Source organism: Armigeres subalbatus, chromosome 1 (assembly GCF_024139115.2).
Source record: "Armigeres subalbatus isolate Guangzhou_Male chromosome 1, GZ_Asu_2, whole genome shotgun sequence".
In the NCBI taxonomy this organism is placed as follows: Eukaryota; Metazoa; Arthropoda; class Insecta; order Diptera; family Culicidae; genus Armigeres; species Armigeres subalbatus.
The window spans coordinates 134,898,708-134,919,016 of NC_085139.1; the positions used below are offsets into that span (position 1 = coordinate 134,898,708).

Consider the following 20,309-nt stretch of genomic DNA (forward strand, 5'->3'; position numbering starts at 1 on the left):
GCTGCCGATCTGCAAGACAAAGAGAACTTCTACAGTCAACTCAATGCCGTCGTAGATAGAATTCGTAGAAGGGTGATATCAATATCTGTTTGGGCGACTTCAATGCGAAGATCGGATCCGACAACTCGAACCATGAGCGCATTATGGGACGCCATGGTCTCGGAGAAATGAGCGAAAACGGAGAGCTGTTCGCAGAATTTTGTGGTAATAACGACATGGTGATCGGGGGATCGCTCTTCTCTCATCGACTGGTTCACAAGATCCGTGACGGCTTTACAGAAAATCAAATCGACCACATCTGCATCAGCCGAAAATGGAAACGGAGCCTTCTTGATGTACGGAATAAACGTAGTGCCGATATCGCGTCTGATCATCACCTCCTCATCGGCGAAATACGCCTGCGCATTGCGCGGATTCGTCGGCAGGAGGAAAGAGCTGGACGACGATTCAACACACGCCGACTGGAAGATGCCACGGTGAAACGGTCCTTCGTTGAAGAACTGGAGACGCGTGCTGCAGATATTCCGGAAGGTGGCAGCGTGGAAGACCAATGGACCGCCATCAAGAATGCCTTCATCACCACCAGCGAGAACAATCTGGGCGAACTACGCACCCAGAGAAAACAATGGATCACCGATGAGACCTGGAGAAAGATAGAGGAGCGAAGAGAAGCCAAAGCCGCGATAGAGCGATCGAAAACCAGAGGAGCCAAAGTCTTAGCCCGTCAACGATACGCGGCTCTTGAGAAGGAAGTAAAACGCTCATGTCGACGGGACAAGCGAGCGTGGGCAGACTCTCTGGCCGACGAAGGAGAGAGAGCCGCCGCAACCGGGGACATTCGCCTCCTCTACGATATCTCACGACGCTTAAGCGGGGCGAAGATGAATGCAACGATGCCTGTGAAAGACGCGAATGATCAGTTATTGACCGACCCAACTGACCAGCTGAAACGCTGGTTCGAGCACTTCGAACAACTTTTTCAAGTGCCAGCCAGGCCATCATCACCTCGGCATGATCTGATCGGATCCGACGTATAACACGCGTCAATACCGAAGCTCCATCACTGCTAGAGATTCAAACAGCCATCCAAAGCATGAAATCGAATAAAGCCCCAGGGGTCGACCGCATATCAGCCGAGATGCTCAAAGCTGACCCCATGACATCCGCTCAACTACTGCATCGTTTATTTCATAATATCTGGGACACCGCAACTTTCCCGGTCGACTGGATGCAAGGTATCTTAGTGAAGGTGCCCAAAAAGGGTGACCTGACTGTATGCGATAACTGGCGAGGCATTATGTTGCTGTGTACCGTTCTCAAAGTTCTGTGCAAAATTATCCTAGCCCGGATTCAGGAGAAGATCGATGCGACTCTCCGGCGGCAGCAAGCCGGATTCCGTGCCGGAAGATCCTGTGTGGACCATATTGTCACGCTCCGCATCATTTTGGAGCAGGTCAACGAATTCCAAGAGTCCCTTTACTTGGTATTCATTGACTACGAAAAAGCTTTCGACCGTCTCAATCACGAGAATATGTGGGGCGCCCTGAGACGCCCTGAGAAAATCATCGGCCTCATCGAAGCACAGTACGAGGCCTTTTCGTGTAGAGTGCTGCACAATGGGGTCCTGTCCGACCCTATCCGGGTCGTAGCTGGTGTGAGGCAAGGATGTATTCTATCACCGTTACTGTTCCTCATCGTAATCGATGAGATTCTGGTAGATGCGATTGACCGTGAACCAAACCGAGGGCTGTTATGGCAGCCTATAACCATGGAGCACCTAAACGACTTCGAATTGGCGGATGACGTTGCACTACTCGCGCAACGGCGCTCTGATATGCAGAGTAAGCTCAACGACCTTGCCGATCGCTCCTCCTCGGCAGGTTTAGTCATCAACGTCAACAAAACCAAATCGTTGGATGTAAACACGGTGACTCCTTCCAGTTTTACAGTAGCCGGGCAACCAGTGGAGAATGTTGAAAGCTTCCAATATCTTGGTAGCCAAATGGCGTCAGACGGCGGTACCAAGATCGACATAGGCGCACGGATCAAGAAAGCAAGGGCTGCCTTTGCGAGTTTAAGAAATATCTGGAAAAACAGGCAGATAAGTGAACGCACCAAAATACAATTTTCAACTCTAACGTGAAATCTGTGCTGTTATACGCTAGCGAAACATGGTGTGTATCAGTGGAGAACACTCAACGGCCGCAGGTGTTCAGCAACAGATGCCTGCGGTATATAATTCGGGCCTGGTGGCCTCACAACTGGATCTCAAACAACAGGCTCCATCGTCGTTGTCACCAGAGGCCGATAACAACAGAAATTCGGGATCGGAAGTGGGGCTGGGTCGGCCACACTCTACGTCAGGGCGGAAACGAAATCTGTAAGCAAGCATTAGACTGGAACCCAGCGGGACATCGCAGCAGAGGCAGACCCAGAGGCTCATGGCGGCGAAGCCTCAATAAAGAAATAAAAGAAGTCGACCGAAATCTAACCTGGCAACAGGTTAAAGCGATAGCCGGGCATCGCTCAGGATGGAGATCTTTCAAGTCGGCCCCTTTGCACCACCGGAGGTGTACAGGATCCATAAGTAATTAAGTAAGATCTTTATGTGTTTCTCGGAGAGGCTGTTATAGCTAGTCGATCATGCAAACCATTGATTTTTTTTTAAAGAAAATTGTTGTTTGTCTAAATTTCTTTGCTTTTGCTGAACAAACGGCCATCCACAAAGTACGTCACGATTTCAGGAGGAAGGGCTCCAAGCAGCGTGACGATTCATTCAAAAAATTTAGAGGTTCAATACAAAAAGTGTGAAGAAAGAGGATGGGGGCGTTGAAAATCGCCGATCACGTGACGTACTTTGTGGATCTTCCCCAATAGGAAGCAAAATGTGTGAAGTAGCCCTTGATTTAATAATTGCCTTCTTTTGAACCATCTCTACTTTTGTTACCACCGAATCATGCGGATTTACTTTGTCTGCGGATATACTGCACCCGATGCTAATGAACTGCATTGCACTCCGATTTTTCCCATCACGGCAAGAGTCAGCTTGATGCTAAGCAAAAACTTCGGCAAAAACGATGTTGGGAGGAGTATCATTGTATCTCGTGGTATCACGTATGACAACCGTTTCACTCTGCTGATGTCTAGTCGCTAGTGTTGCCAGATATTTCTGACTGTCAACATGACAATGTGTCATACTTAAAGTGAGGCACAATTTATGGCACACTGTGGCACACAGAGTCACAAGGAATGTGATGAACACAAATTGAACTGTGCTCAGCGACCCACCCCTTGACATCACATGTCACGCCGATTCTACAACACCAATGCACTACGTCTTCCTCTAGAAGTATGTCGATCTGCATCATCCCAGCAATGACGCACACTGCCTCATACGATATGGTGCGGTATGCGCTTGCAATTCACAGACTCCTCAGCCGGTATCTTCTTCTTCTTCTTCTTCTTCTTCAATGGCTCTACATTCCAACTGGAACTTGGCCTGCTTTTCAACTTATTATATTATTAGCATTTCCTCAGTTATTAAATAAAAGCTTTTCTATGCCCGCCATTGCATGAGTATTTATACTCTGAGTCAAACACAATGGACACACTATGCCCAGGGAGTCGAAAATGTTTCCCACCCGAAAACATCCTAGACCAGACTGAGAATCGAACTCGCCATCTCCGGATTGGCAATCTTACGCCTACACATGACTCGTGACATTTTGGAGAAATTCCACTCTCAAGCCTCAGATTTTATATTTAGGCATTGTAGTTAACTTACTTACTTATGGATCCTGTACACCTCCGGTGGTGCAAAGGGCCGATTTGAAAGATCTCCATCCTGAGCGTTGCCCGGCTATCGCTTTAACCTGTTGCCAGGTTAGATTTCGGTCGACTTCTTTTTATTTCTTTATTGAGGCTTCACCGCCATGAGCCTCTGGGTCTGCCTCTGCTGCGATGTCCCGCTGGGATCCAGTCTAATGCTTGTTTACAGATTTCGTTTCCGCCCCTACGTAGAGTGTGGCCGACCCAGCCCCACTTCCGATCCTGAGTTTCTGTTGCTATCAAACTCAGGTGACAACGACTATGGAGCTCGTTGTTTGGGATCCAGTTGTAAGGCCACCAGGCTCGAATTATATACCGCAGGCATCTGTTAATGAACACCTGCAGCCGTTGAGTGTTCTCCACTGATACACACCATGTTTCGCTAGCATATAACAGCACAGATTTCACGTTAGAGTTGAAAATTCGTATTTTGGTGCGTTCACTTATCTGCCTGTTTTTCCAGATATTTCTTAAACTCGCAAAGGCAGCCCTTGCTTTCTTGATCCGTGCGCCTATGTCGATCTTGGTACCGCCGTCTGACGCCATTTGGCTACCAAGATATTGGAATCTTTCAACATTCTACACTGGTTGCCCGGCTACTGTGAAACTGGAAGGGCTCAACGTGTTTACATCCAACGATTTGGTTTTGTTGACGTTGATGACTTAACCTGCCGAAGAGGAGCGCTCAGCAAAGTCATTGAGCTAACTCTGCATATCAGAGCGCCGTTGCGCGAGGAGTGCAACGTCATCAGCCAATTCGAAGTCGTTTAGGTGCTCCATGGTTATAGGCTGCCATAACAGCCCGCGGTTTGGTTCACGGTCAATCGCATCTACCAGAATCTCGTCGATTACGATGAGGAACAGTAACGGTGATAGAATACATCCTTGCCTCACACCAGCTACGACCCGGATAGGGTCGGACAATACCCCATTTTCGCACTCTACACGAAAAGACCTCGTACTGTGCCTCGATGGGCCGATGATTTTCTCAGGAACCCCTTTGCGTCTCAGGGCGTCCCACATATTTTCGTGATTGAGACGGTCGAAAGCTTTTCGTAGTCAATGAATACCAAGTAAAGAGACTCTTGGGATTCGTTGACCTGCTCCAGAATGATGCGGAGCGTGACAATATGGTCCACACAGGATCTTCCGGCACGGAATCCGGCCTGCTGCCGCCGGAGAGTCGCATCGATCTTCTTCTGAATCCGGGCTAGGATAATTTTGCATAAAACTTTGAGAACTGTACACAGCAACATAATGCCTCGCCATACAGTCGCATACAGTCAGCTCACCCTTTTTGGGCACCTTCACTATAATAACTTGCATCCAGTCAACCGTGAAATTTGCGGTGTCTCAGATTTAACGAAATAGACGATGTAGTAGTTGAGCGGATGTCATGGGGTCAGCTTTGAGCATCTCGGCCGATATGCGATCGACCCCTGGGGCTTTATTCGATTTCATGCTTTGGATGACTGTTCGAATCTCTAGCAGTAATGGAGCTTCGGTATTGACGCATGTTATACGTCGGATCCTAGACAGATCATGCCGAGGTGGTGATGGCCTGGCTGGCACCTGAAAAAGTTGTTCGAAGTGCTCGAACCAGAGTTTCGGCTAAGACTTTGGCTCCTCTGGTTCGCTCTATCGCGGCTTTGGCTTCTCTTCGCTCCTCTATCTTCCTCCAGATCTCATCGGTGATCCATTGTTTTCTCTGGGTGCGCAGTTCGCCCAGATTGTTCTCGCTGGTGGCAATGAAAGCATTCTTGATGGCGGTCCATTGGTCTTCCACGCTGCCACCTTCCGGAATATCTGCAGCACGCGTCTCCAGTTCTTCGACGAAGGACCGTTTCACAGTGGCATCTTCCAGTCGGTGTATGTTGAACCGTCGTTCAGCTCTCTCCTCCTGCCGACGAATTTGCGCAATTCGCAGGCGTATTTCGCCGATGAGGAGATGATGATCAGACGCGATATCGGCACTATGTTTATTCCGTACATCAAGAAGGCTATGTTTCCATTTTCGACTGATGCAGATGTGGTCGATTTGATTTTCTGTAAAGCCGTCACGGGAGACCCATGTGACCTTGTGAACCGGTCGATGAGGGAAGAGCGATCTCCCGATCACCATGCCGTTATTACCACAAAATTCTGCGAACAGGTCTCCGTTTTCGCTCATTTCTCCGAGACCATGGCGTCCCATAATGCGCTCATGGTTCGAGTTGTCGGATCCGATCTTCGCATTAAAGTCGCCCAAACAGATCTTGATATCACCCTTCGGAATTCTATCTACGACGGCATTGAGTTGACTGTAGAAGTTCTCTTTGTCTTACAGATCGACAGTATCGGTTGGCGCATAACATTGGATTATAGTAAGGTTTCGGACCGGTGTTCTAAATCTGGCAACAATTATCCTTTCACTTATAGGTTCCCACTTCATTAGCGCAGAGTGTGCCTGAGCGCTTAGTAGGAAGCCAACTCCGCGGTGCCGGGGAGCGTGTTCACCTCGTAAACCAGAGAATAGCAGAACTTGTCCCGATGGCGTTCTGTGTTCTCCAAAGTTTGGCCAACGGACTTCACTCAGCCCCAGGATCTCAAGCTTCATGCGGCGTGCCTCATTGGCAAGTTTTGCCAATTTACCCTGCTGGACTAGGGTTTAAAACGTTCCATGTTCCTATTCGTGTCCGTTGCTTCGCGCTAAGAGTCGTCGCCGTAAAATCAGTCCGTATTCTTTCATTATCGGATTCTCGAACAAATTGATGTTTCGGGAACAGTAGGTTGTTGGCCCAAGCTTCCCTATCCACCGGGATGGGGCTGTCATCTTAGGTATAGCTTCCGGGGATTGATAGGCATTGTACCCTCACATAAAAATATAGAACCATTGTATAATGTATATTCATCATAAATTATGAAGTGAATCAGGCTTCTAGAAAAGTATTAAACAAAATAGTCAAATGATTTGCGGATAACATTTTACAACACTGTGTACGACCCTCCCCCTTTAGTCAAGAGCTCGTCTGACTCCTGCACACTCATGGCCAGCGAAGAACTGGATATAACCTCCAAAATTCAAGATAATAAAGGAGATAATCCCAGTTTCACTCGTCAGCTTTGCCTTATGCACCAGCACTGAATTATTTTAATAGATTGATTTATTTGAGTACATTAAGTGCAAAACAATAATTTATCATCGCATTATGCTTTCCCTTTGAACGTGAATTCATAAAAATCACCAAAGTGGAAAAAATGTCGTTAATTATGCGTTATATGTGATAAACGCTGAAATGAAACCCCCTGGTACTGTTGCAATGCCCGTCTCTTATTAATAATTAAAAAATCGGACAAATCTTGATTCACCGATGCCTATTTTGCACTTTCCCATTTATAGATTCTCTCTTTCTGGACAACCCCCCTGGCAGTGGAAACCAATTTATCACATAACAAAATGAAATCCTCATCTTCGTCCAGCTTGTCCCGGCGTGCTCTCGTTGCCCTGCTGGTATGCACGCTGCTCATAGACCTGAGCGTCTTCACCGAAGCTCGGCCTCAGGATGACCCAACATCTGTGGCCGAAGCCATTCGACTTCTACAGGAACTGGAATCAAAACACGCCCAACACGCTAGGCCAAGGTAAGTGACTGCCCATTTGAACCGATAACCGCGATCTAGCGAGTACACCTATTCGTTATGCATGAAACCATAAATCGAAAATATTAATAACAATCAGGTGACAGCGCGTTTGAAATGCGTAAGCCGTGAGGAAATTGCCGACACCCAGAGCAAACGAAAGATAGATGTTGCTTCTGCACTATTAAGGTCCCACTGCGATCGGCTAACGATTTATATTTAATTGCATTCCGCAGCAAATGCAACAAAACATGCCCACGTGCATTGACAGATTTATTTATTTTTGCACGTTTTTTCTCTGGTTTCTCGCATCCAATGCCCTTAAAGGTGCCCAACCCCAAACTAATCTACAATGCAAGGGCCAGCTGCAGATGCATCGACCTTTTACCGTGCGATGTAGTAATGAACCGAAGTGCTACCTGATGATACGAGGACGCTACGCACAACGAATTACCATTAATGATAATTCGCTTCGACGGAGACAAAGAAACAAATTTATGTTTGCGGGAAGCATTTACATCATGCATTGCATCGCGTACAGGAGTTGATTTAAAACTATTCATAAATATGTTAAAACAATTGTTATACAGGCAAAATTTTCCAAATGATATTTTGTTTTATAATTTGGTCTACTGTTACAATGGCTAAAATATTTGTTTATTTTTGAACATCGTGCTTTCTTTACAAAGTGTTCCCTATGCTCCAAGATGTAGGCCGTTGAACTTATGGTTATTTGCCCTTAACTTTTTATGGGAGTATTCGCACCAGATTGAGTAAAATTATTATTCGAAACAAATTCTTGAGCAAACTAGAACCCTACAGCATGCACAAAATCCCTTTGTTTAGAATTGTGTTAACTACTTCAACGTAACATACGTATGCATACTCAAATATTCGATTTTGAACTTGTCTTTTTGGGAGCATGATAGAATAATATATGTTGCGTAGAAATAACAATCCCACCTGTTGACCAGTACTGATTAATTTGATTTCATCAGGAGAAAATTTCGTACTGCCAAAACTTCTGCTCAACACTATTGCTACTGCTTTGAGATAGAACACGAAACCATGGTCGTTGCTACAAAACAATTTTTAATTAAATAACCTTATTAAGACAATCAACTACTTTCTGCTGACAAACACGATACTGTACGTGTGTGTGAGAGAATAGTCTATTTTTCTCGCTTACCAGCTAGTCTCTTGTGTAGCTTCAGAACAATTTCTGAAGTTATGCAATATAACGACAAAACTGAGGCATCATAGGCAAGCATAACGAATATGACCAAAGGCGGAGCACATCACATTCTGGTACATATTTGAAAAGAATGGCTAAAAATGCACCCGTTGATCAAAGTGGCCCTGCTTATAATTCAATCAGAACATTTTTTAGGTACTCAGATTTATACACTACAAATTCGTTATGCAGTTTTTCAGTGTCAAACTGTAATGGTAAGTTTGAATTTGTTCAGGGAAGTTTAATTATTTAACAAACAAGCAACCAACGACCGTTGGAAGCTAATAGTCAAGCGCTTATTCTACCAAAAATAGTCTTCTTCAGCAAGAAAACTAGCTTATCCAGCTAAAAGTGTTTGTTGGGGTTGCTTTTCAGCAGCTATTTTTAGGCTCATTTCAAATGCATTTGAGCGATACCATTCTGTGTAGGAAATTAATATGATATATGTATTAAAATGAATGAATACTTGTGTTTATATTGGGACAACATTGGAAATTAAGGATACGTTTTAGACCATTCTCTACTACATCAAAGACAATCAGGAGTAACCCTAACAAAACTCAAGTTTCTTCTCACAACATGGAATGATTTTCAACTGATGCTTACTAGTGGGTGGGTACATGGAACAGGAAAAAAAATAAAACCTGCACATCACGTTCGTCGTTTTTCAATGCTATCGGTAGTGAGATGATACGGGATGAAGCAAGGCGATTGCAAAAGAAAAGGCGGTTTTGTTTTCAAGTAGGTACAAGTTTATCATAGCTGAAAATAAACACCGATAAGTGGAATGCCAGTTGAAGAAGCTTTATTTTTGTCATTCACTGGAAAATGTTTGATTTATTACCATGGATATCGACTGACTTTAAACAGATCATAATAGTAGCTTCAAATTTGACTAGAGACATTTATTAGCCATTTATGGAACTTATTGCTAACAAAAGGTATCTACCGACTAGGAAGAATCAGTGCTAGTGCAGCTCCGAGTAACGAGCAACCACCAAACAAGATGAAAGTCAAATTACAATAGTCCTCTATTATAAGCCCAATTATATTAGTTCCGACTACGCTTCCTAGACGGCCCATCATCAAACTCAAACACACCGCCATAGCTCGTACGCTAGTAGGGAATAGAGATACTGCTGCACCGTTTACTATAGAAATAGAAATACCAGCAAACACCATAAAAGAACAAAACAACACCAATACACCGTACGGTTCATTGATGAACACGAGTAGAACCCCTGACAATCCGGAGATTAACAAGTTAATCAACAAGATGTATCCTCGACTGATCCTCCGCAGCATGGCCGAAATGGCGAGGTACAAGAAAGTGTAAATCGATCCAAGTGCTATAACATACACGAATACATCACTAGTGACATGATCGTTACACTCATTTACGACATATGAATATAAATCCTCCTCTGGTGAGTCAACCCCTCGCAATACTTCGCATATCGTAGCTGAATCATTTCCATTGGATTTCGTCACGCGATTCACTATTTCCGGATACCATAGACCCATTCCAGCTGAACTGCAACAGATCATGAATGTCAATTATCCTAAACCAACAACCATTGTCTCAAAATACTTACACCATGAACATTCCAAACTGTAACGCGCAGCAAACCGAAAAATAGAGTAAGTTGGGTCGTTTCAGAAGTGGTACCGTTTGGTTCCACATGTTAGCAAAAATGCCGATCAATCCATGCTGCTTCACACACTCCACACTTTCGCTGCACTCCGGTGTGAGCCTTTTTACCGGAAAATCATCCCCGCTTCGTTCGGGGTGATTTTCAACGTACATCCTCCGTAGAATGGCCAACGCTTTGTCATCTTCGCCGCGAGAAATGTAGAACTTGGGACTCTCCGGCAGGAACATCAACCAGATGGCACCGATGGCTCCCGGCAGTGAGTACAGAATGAAAAGAAGTCGCCATGGTCGAAATTCCACCAGCTCGAAAATGTTGACCCGCCAATCGAAGGATAGTACTATCCAGCCAATAGCTGTAACGATATGGAAAAAGATTTTACTAGAATGTCAGTTACATTTAACAGGTTAGAGGTGAACCTGCCAAGGGCTGAAAGCCACTTTAATAAAGAAATAAAAATAACAGGTTGACATAGATGTGGGGACGTCTCACAGGTCTTTACTATGTCTTGCTTGTTTCGGTACAAATAGAAGCTACGCTATTTTGTCATGGCTCAACTGAGTATTTATGATTCTAATCAAATATCAATTCAGATCTTTTATAGAGTCCAGTATTTTGAACGTTGATAAACACAACCATATTTGGCTTGAACTTTTAATTAAAGAACCCCGCATATAGGAAACGCTTTGGTTGCGTTTGATAGCATTCCCATGGAAAATCTGTCAAACGCAACGCAAATGTATATGTGCGGGGCTCTTAACTCTATGAGGATTCAAAAAACTAGTTCCTGGTAGCCCTTTTTGCTGATCTGTTCTGTCTGGATGTGACTTTTTTGTTATTCAACATTCTTCGTGACTTCCACCAAAAAGAAGCGGAATTTATTTAGGCTTAAATATACCGCCGGAAATTAGTGCAAAAGCATGATTTTCATACATTTTCATCATATTTGAGGATCGAAATCTCAATTCGTAGCGATTCGATTTGGTTAAAATTTTACTAGGCACCTGTTTTCAACTTGAACCTTTATACATGATTTTGTCCTTCAAATCTGGAAATAATTATAAAGACACCACTTTTTTGATATGGGGCTCCATACAACCTGTTTTTATAATTATTTCCAATAGAAACGCGTGTAAGCAGAATATATGCATAAATGTAGCTTTCAATGACTAAAAAATGGTTGGCCTTCTAGCGAAAAAGCCACTTGCTCGGCAGATAAGATTTGTAATGGGTTATTAGATTTGATCAAGATCATATACTTCGGAAATTGTTATTCTTAGATATTTGGATAGTTGAACTACATAAACTATGCCAAATTTGATCGGTCCAAATTATGGTCTTTTTTTAGTGAGGGTAAGCGGAAATCTGCAAACAGACACCTGAGGAAGTTAACTCAGGTAGTGTGGGGATGGGATAACCCGACCCACTAAAACCAAAACCCTTTCGCCAGTCCGTATCCCCGGCCCGCAATTAAGCAATACATCAGGGGATGACTATTGAGAACGCTCACGCCTATGCTAACGCACTCGACGGTATAATGCCACATCGACTTCAAGGGTGGTAACCTCACCACCTTTCGATCGCAAGCTATGATAGTAACCTATCGGTCTGTATCATAAATTCGCGTAGGATCACATCAAACACCACGCGTGAACCGCAATGACCTTTATATCTACATACGGAGGTCACCGCAGCCCACCCGCGACGTTTTTGTTGTCGGGGTGAGCAAAGTGTTCACTGCATCACAGTAGTCTCTACTGCAGTTGCTGGTTTTGATCAAGACGCCACCAGCGCTTTAGTTTCGACATAATTCGACATAATCCGGGCACTCCGCAGAATCTGCGAACCCGAACCTATGCAGGAACTTTTCAAAGCAGCCATGTTCAGACAACACCTGGGACATGTGGAAGTTGATCTGACCATGCTTCCTACTAATCCAATTCGATACCTCCGGAATTAGTCTGTGGGTTCAACAACCTTTGACTGCAGTATCCCATGCTCTTCGATATTTGAGCAACGAAGCTGCTCTTTTGACACGTCGCACTTCACCGAGTCCCTGTCGTTGAAGCACTCCACATATTCCTCCAGAAGTATGCCTATCGGCATAATGACGCACACCGCCTCATAAGATATGGTGCGGTATGCGCTTGGAACCCGTAGACACATCAGCCGATGTACCCTGATTAATTTCTTAACATTGCACCTGGCCTCTAGTGCTTTGGACCATGCTGGTACGCCGTATCGGATAATAGACAATGCTACATCCGCTATAAGCCTACGTACCTGACTTTGCACCGCCGATTCGTTGGACATCATTTGTGATAACGATTTTATTGCCAATGAAGCCCCTCACATAATCGACGTGGCTCGTAAAATTGAGCTTATCGTCGATCATCACGCTCATATGCTTTAATGACCTCACGGAGTTAACTGTGTAGGTCTCTACGTTTATCCTCGTTTGCTGCAACCCATGGTGGTTATGCACCACATCAACCTCAGCATTGTGATGTGCTAACGCCAACCTCCTTGAGTTGAGCCATTCTTCGATTCTGCTAATCGCGTACGAAGCTTTCAATTCAACTTCGTCGAGAGTGTCGCCTGTGACCTCTAGCATTACATCATCCGCAAAGCCTTCTATTTCCACACTAGCTGGGAGATTTTATCGTAATACTCCGTTATACATGATACTCTACAGAACCGGTCCGAGGATCGATCCCTGTGGAACACCTGCTGACACTTCAATCGACTGCTGACCAACGTCGGTGTCGACTAACAATATCTTGTTCTGAAAATAGCTTTTCAGAATCCTGCACAGATAATCCGGGACTCTCAAGCGATGCAGGGAATCAGCTAGAGTTGACCAGCTAGCGTAATTAAATGCATTCTTTACATCAAGTGTAATCAATACACAGTACCTAATACTTCTCCTATTCAAACGACGCGCTATCTTAGCCATTTCCGTTACCGACCGAATTGCTTCGATGGTAGAACGACGGAACTCATACTGGTTGCTTAATAAGCCACCAGCACACTCCGTATAGTCCGTCGATCTTTTTAGGATCACCCTCTCTAACAACTTACCAGGTGTTGAGTAGGCAAATTGATCTGTATGCCGAAGGCTCTCCCGGGTATTTCTCAGGCTTAGGCAATAGCACCAACTTCTGCCGTTTTCAACGATCTGGGAAGTTTTCTTCGTCCAGGCAACGTTGGAGGCAGCTCCTGAACATATCTGGAGCGGCAAGAATCGCGTGCTTAAGAACCAGGTTAGGAATACAGTCCGGGCCTGGTGCCTTATTTAGCTTAAGTTTTCTTGCGACGGCGATGAGCTCGTCGTTAGTCACTAGCGGTACCACGTTCACTGACTCGTACGGTGTGGCGGGCCAGTTCGATGCGTCATGCTTCGGGAACAATCCTTCAACGATCCTGGCTAACATCTCCGGGGATTTCTGAGGAGGTGTGCTGTTGGTCCTAGCCATCACTATCCTGTATTTATCGGCTATCGCCCAAATCGTCTCGGAGCTACACAGAAGGTGGCGCATGGACTCAAGGATGGCTAGTTCAGGCGCAAATAAGAGGTGGTCCAAGGGATCGGAGTCGGCTTCATGGGTCATATCGGTGGTCATGCTCTATGGTCGAACTCGATCCTTTTACCGAACAAGTGGCCGCGCAAAGAACTACATGGTATCGTCGCTTTCGCGGCGTCGGTCATCCGGGCGGGTTCCGAGCCCGAGGACGGAAAGGGTCCTCGTCAAGGCTGGGGCAGGCGTAGGCACCGCGTCGGCAAGTCCCTCTATGTGCTGGCGAATAAGCCCTATCGCAGAAAGGTCAATTTGGGGTGCACGCGGCATCATCATTCTTGATACCAGTCGTGCAGAGGAAGCAGGCGCGAAGTCGACCCTTCCCACCTTCCGAGGACATATTGCGTGGTAAGGCCACCTGGAAAGCCGGCAACGCGCTGGCACGATACCATGGTGTTCTTCTAAAAAAGCGAGTTACGATGTTCGGTGCTGCAAGGACACGCAGCTAACCTCTAGGGTGCGTTGTGCACAGGCCACCCCTTTGAAGCATTACTTTCTGGTTGTACCGAAGGGACTATGGGCTTGGCGGCAAAGGAAACGGTTTAGCGGGTCGGGGATGTAGTCCTGCCTCCCTCGTTTGCTGTTGGAGGTGGTCCCTAACCCCGCACTTCCTGGACAACCCAGGATGTCTGTTGAGCAGATTCCTCCATTGCTTAAGAAGAAAAAAAACAGGGGGCCTGTCTAGGATGTGGTGGGGTTTGACAGTGGGCTCTGTTGAACCTCTATAAAAAGCTGCATGTGTCTGCTATCAAAGCGACCGTGCGCTGCTCAAAGTACACAAGCCCAACAGGAGTGCCAACCGGCACATCAGAATTCATACCAGTAAGATCCTGATTATGGTATACTGGTCACGGCAAACGACATTGAACGATTCTCTATTTATGGATAGGATTAGGCGTATATGGGCTGACAATCGAGCTATTCTGTTTCCGGAGTAAAAAAGAGTGCCATCTTTTTGAAATGGCAAGCAGGTTAATGGTTCGTCTGCCTCCGTCCCGATAAACAACCTGGCAGGCCTCCGGTGGCGCTCAAAACCTGTAACCTATTCCGGTGGGTAGTAGGTTCAGATGCACCATTCCTGATTTACGCCTATCCGGCTCTGAACACGGTGTTATAAGGCACCGGAGTCAACCCTTGCATGAACTTCGCTGTTTACAAAGGCACCCATGGGATCACAAGAGACGACTATCAGGTAGAAATAACGGCCCGGAGGGGAGACCCTTTTAACATGGAAACAACTTCTACAAACATCGAAGGAGCAGGAGGGGGCGAATTTTTTCGCAAAAGGTGGGAAGCTGGTGCGATCTCCAATGATGTCGCAGGCAGCAGTAGCGAGTACCAGTAGTACAGCCAAGACAGCTGAGAACCAGGCAGGCCAACAGGAGCTAGGATCCGAAAATAGGGTGTCCACCCAAAAATCAAAAAAATAGTACTACTCAGGAGGAGCTACAACTTGGGAGGTCCAACCTGATGGAGGTGCGAAAACGAGTCAACGAGCTTTATGACTTCGCGAAGAACAAGGACAATCTTCACACGAAGATCAAGCTTCTAGTGACGAGCATCAAGTCCGCCGTTAAAGCAGCCGAACACGAACAGATCACGCTGAAAAAGAGAGCCGAAGCAGCCGAAAAGGTGCTGAAAGAAGCTGCGGAGCATATTTCTTGAAAAAATATAATCACTTTCAAGAACACATGTTATGGTCATATTTCTTGAAAAAAAATTTCAAATGAGCCTAATTGGTTTTGAAGAAGAAGCACGCCGTAAAAAGTCAATAAATCAATAGGGACACGGCAGGTATTTTCGTCTGTTCGTCATAGTCTCGAAAGCCAATAAAAGAGACGCTTTTTTGTAAAACTCATACGTACCAAATCGTAAGCTCAGGAGAAACGTTCTGCTATAGTGGAGTTCTAGCAAATGTACGTTGCTTCCGTTGATTTTAGCCCCTACGATAATGGACGGAAATACCTGCCGTGTCCCTATCCATAATCAAAAAATCCACATGAATTTCAACATTTACGTTAGAAACGACCTAATGAAATCGATAAAACCTCGTCACCCCTTCATCTTTCCTAGATATTTCACTTGCTGTATATATGCAAATCGGGTTTTCATCACATTGTAATTATTGTTCATTTCGGGTAGTCAGTTCCCGGAATATAGGAAATTAATTCTGATTGAACTTATGTATAAATCCCACAATCCTTTTAAAAAATGCACAAAAAGCGAGCTCAGTATTATTTTTCAAATATTTAGACATTTATACATCATATTCCATTCGGTTCTTTTGTGACACATATTATGCCTCATAGAAAAATGTCACGGTAGCTCATGACATTTTTTTTTCTGTCATTTAATAATATTTTGTGTTTCATGAACGTTACACATGCAACACGTGACCATCAAAAGATTTTCAGTTCAAGACAGTACATTTTAATGCACTGCTCCAGGGATTCCGAAAATAATCCTCCAGCGATTCCGAAGGAACTCCTCCAGGGATGTTAAAGCAAATCGTTGAGGGATTCCGAAGTAAATCGTCGAGGTGCTCCGAACTGAATTTTCGAGGAATTCCGAAGCAAACCGTCAATGTATTCGGCATACATCGAATCGTGGAATGATTCTAAGCAATTCGTCGAGGGATTCTCAAGCATATCATTATAGGGATTCCGATCGTCGAGGAATTCCGAAGCAAATCATAGAGGGATTCCGAGGAAAAAGTTCAAGAAGCTCTGAATTGATTTTTTAAGGGAATTCGAAGCAAATCGTTGAAGGATTCTCAAACAAATTGTCAAGGATTTCCGAAGCAAGTTTCCTAACGATTTCGGAACAATTCTTCGAACGATTCCGAAGCAAATCAACGAGAGATTCTAAAGTAAATCTTTCATGGATTATGAAGAGTAACCCCCACAGATTCCTAAGGGTATCCCTCAACGATACCGAATAAAATCCTGATTCTGAAAGAAATTCCTCAGAGATTCTAATGAGAACTCTTCTCGGATTCTGATGGGAATTCCTCTCGAATACTAATAAGATTCCTTCCCGGATGCTGATGAGATTTTTTCTCAGAAATGAGAAACAAGCTTATTTGTCTTCCACTCAATTCATTATGAGTTCATTTTTCAGCAATTTATTATGCTATATGTTGAAAATTAATATCACTGCTAACTAACTTTTTAAATCGTAGGGGGGCTATTTTTTTTCTAAGGAGGGCTAAGCCCCCTCTTAACCCCCCCCCCCTTATATACGCCAATGCGTAACATTGTAGATCAACTCCATGAGTAGGCAAATACCTTTAAAATTAAGGGCTCGGTTCCTAACGGTAGGTCGACTGACGGGAGCTGGATCACGAGCGTTGGTCTAGGCCACCAGAGATGAAATAGATCACAAGAAGTGCACAACTTGAAACTGACATATATGCCTTGGTCGTGGGGGCAAGATTACAGGCAACAGGAACGGATCTTGGTTACAACGGTCTGGCTATGAACTAAAATAATTCTTTATTGATTGGATATGACTTCTAGAAATGTGGAACTAGCCACCAAAGTAAGCTAATGAGTGAAGATCTTGGAAGCTGTACTGGCGTTGACCAACGTTGCCTGCGTCACTTTTGATTCAGAGACACAATAAATTGCTAGCAAGCCTAGCCATAGCCCGAAAACCATAAGGTGATACGAGTAAACCTGATGTTGCAGTATTTAATTTTTGGAAGCCTTGGAATCATGAAAGGATATGGGGCTTAAGACTTCTTCTTATCTTCCCTTTAGTAATGCCAATGCCTTTAACTGACGATATCCTACAACAATTGTATACAAATATTGATATGAATTGATTTCCATGTGCCGTTTACGAACAAATCATCACTAGTCGTAAAAATGTATTTGGTTTGGTTTCTGAGAGTCCAGTTTAGTATTATTTTTTTAAAAGGACAGAGTGGTTTGCTTAACATTTAATAGTTGTCTCCAATCAACTTGGTCCTTGGCTGCACGTCGTCAATATTGCAGTCTATAGAGAATATCCAGATTTTTTAACATTCTTACATGGAATTCCAAGAAAAAATGTATCAGCTGATTAGGAGCTACATCTTAATTCCAACACGAAAATGGATCTCTATAAAGATATTTCGACAGTATCTACTTTGGTTCGAAAAATCATCAGCGTTAATGTGAAATCAAACCGGAAAAGGAAACATTCTCCATAATAGAATTTTGGTTTGAAGCGAATTTGAAGACCATGTCGTTCCGACATGACTTTTATGAGACAAATATAAAATTCTGAAAGTTACAGAGGCTAAATACGGCTACAGAATAGTGTTTTCATTGGTTTCATCACATCATACTTTTTATTCATGTACTTACTTCCAGTGAAGACATACGACAAACCAACTGCAACGCTGGCAAATGAAATCACCACCGTTCGTTTTTCAGTTTTGGTAAATTCTCCCAAATAGGCATAAATTGTCGCAGACGGTGCAGAAATGCTGTAAACAAAAGTAAATTGTGGTTCAAAATTGTCAACTGAAATGTAAAATAACATAATTTCATCTCACACAACGTGGCAGAAGATTCTTACCTCATTCCAACGACCAACCGCAGCACAGCGATAGTGGCGAAATTAACTGCCATGCTTGACACCAGCGAACACAGGGTAGTGATTACCAGCGAAAGCACGATCACGTTTTTCCGCCCTTTGGTGTCTGCCACATAACCCCATAAGTGCGACGTCAAGATGATACCTGTTGTTTGTGAGAGGCAACGAAGATATCGGAAAACGGGAAAACAGAAAAGAATTTATTACAGTTGGTTTCTACACACTGACTTCTAGTCATATACAGCTTCCCGGTAAGATGAGCTTTAAGTGCACTGAGCACTGCCAGTAAGAGGTTGCAGTATTGCACCTCTCCAGCGGTTTATAGATAAAGCACAGTGTAAACAGTGAAAGCAAATTACCTGTGAAATCTATTCAATGCTCAAGCTGGAGCCATAAGGACAGCAGTTCTGTTGACCTTTCATTAGGAATTTCGACGGAAGATGGTAATAAAGAAGTAATATAAAGCTGTAAGTTTCGTATAAAAAAGAAAGATTTTTGACCATGGTGTCTCATAGTCATCATGGAAGATTTATTCTGGTATGACATTTTTGAAACTTTATGTATTTTTGTAAACAAATCTTCATTTCTACAAATTCGGAGAATCATGTTCACTTGCTTTCGCTTTTACCAATGCCTATGAATTTAAAAAAAGAACTAAAAATATTTATAAAAATGATAATTTTATAAATATGAACAATGTTAGATTAAACATCATCCGTATTCTCCTCACAGATGAGCTTCCCATGAAGATAAGACTAGTAGTAATAAATCATACCCAATACTATTTGCGTCAACTCACCTGCGAAGCTCACTCCTGTTAGTACGCCTTTGTCGGTTGCCGAGAGATTCAAATCACAATGCGATGCAGGAATAAGGATGGATATTCCCATGGTTTCGTTAATTACGGCCAACATAATCAATGCGGATACCAAAAAGACATGCCATCCAGTTCGACCAAATCCTAAGAAATATATGTGATTGAATCATTTTTTTGTATATTTGAAAATTCTTTTGGATTTATTAGTAATCCTACATCATAATTAATGACCCTTCAAATAAATGTCATTTGTTCTATTCAATTTTCATTTAGGACATTTAAGTTCTAAATAATAAGGAGTCCAATGACCTTGTGACCATAGGGGAAAGATGGGTTGGATCTCTATAACTATACACTTCTAGAGATCCAACCCATCTTACTTAACGTACTTTTATTATTCTGAATGCGTGTAATTATTCATCTAAATATCAATGGGTATTATTTTGATGACATAACGAACAACTTACCCACAATATCAATCGCCTCATCAAAAGTGTGACTTTTGAGCTCATTATTTTTTGTTTGCCCCCGTTTTCCGTCAGTTGAAGATTCAATGAAAAATAGATTCCCAACCACAATATTTTTAGGATCGTGCACCATTTCTATCTACTTTTTATACACAAACAAAACTATTGAACGCGTTTATAGTGGACCTACAATAAGAATCACTGTCCACAAGCAACTGAAAGCTTACACCATCCTACTGAATGATTTCAACTATCTCGTACCATCTATCATTAACTTGGCGATCAACTAGTTCCCATATACACTACATAGAAACTGATAAGATCCTGACGTTGCAACCAACAACGGCACCGTGTACATTTCTCGGATGGCATCTCTTGATCGTTGGGGATATTTGCAATGTGATGACGAACGGGGCTTTGAGATACGGTTAAGCCGTATGAAAACTATTAAATCTGCACTGGTTGTCAACAACTGAACAACTGAAAATAGCTCAAAAACACTAAATCGGCTTGAGCCACTTCGAAATTTTA

The 20,309-nt window shown here is 43.7% G+C and overlaps 2 protein-coding genes across 2 annotated transcripts in view; one reads left to right on the plus strand and one right to left on the minus strand.

The window, feature by feature from the left end:
• The window catches only part of LOC134205156 (neuropeptide F-like), an 83,300-nt gene that overhangs the window by 12,366 nt on the left and 50,625 nt on the right, over positions 1 to 20,309 (plus strand). The window contains exon 2 of the mRNA XM_062680133.1: positions 7,208 to 7,449. Coding sequence (XP_062536117.1) covers positions 7,265 to 7,449 — 185 coding nt within the window. The 5' untranslated portion in view covers positions 7,208 to 7,264. The remainder of the gene's footprint in view (positions 1 to 7,207; positions 7,450 to 20,309) is intronic.
• On the minus strand, positions 9,464 to 20,053 carry LOC134205154 (synaptic vesicle glycoprotein 2B-like). Its single transcript, XM_062680131.1, has 6 exons — positions 19,779 to 20,053; positions 19,294 to 19,455; positions 18,477 to 18,639; positions 18,263 to 18,384; positions 10,276 to 10,687; positions 9,464 to 10,214 (listed from the first exon to the last, which is right to left on the minus strand). The coding sequence occupies exons 1-6, from the start codon at positions 19,909 to 19,911 to the stop codon at positions 9,626 to 9,628; spliced, it is 1,581 nt and encodes a 526-aa protein (XP_062536115.1). The 5' UTR covers positions 19,912 to 20,053; the 3' UTR covers positions 9,464 to 9,625.

Coding starts and splice junctions, on each gene's coding strand:
- LOC134205154 (XM_062680131.1), bottom strand. CDS start 19,911: ATGGTGCACGATCCTAAAAATATTGTGGTTGGGAATCTATTTTTCATT. Junction 18,385..18,476: donor CGGTTGGTCGTTGGAATGAG/GTAAGAATCTTC, acceptor TTTTGTTTACAG/CATTTCTGCACCGTCTGCGA. Junction 10,215..10,275: donor CAGTTTGGAATGTTCATGGT/GTAAGTATTTTG, acceptor GATCTGTTGCAG/TTCAGCTGGAATGGGTCTAT.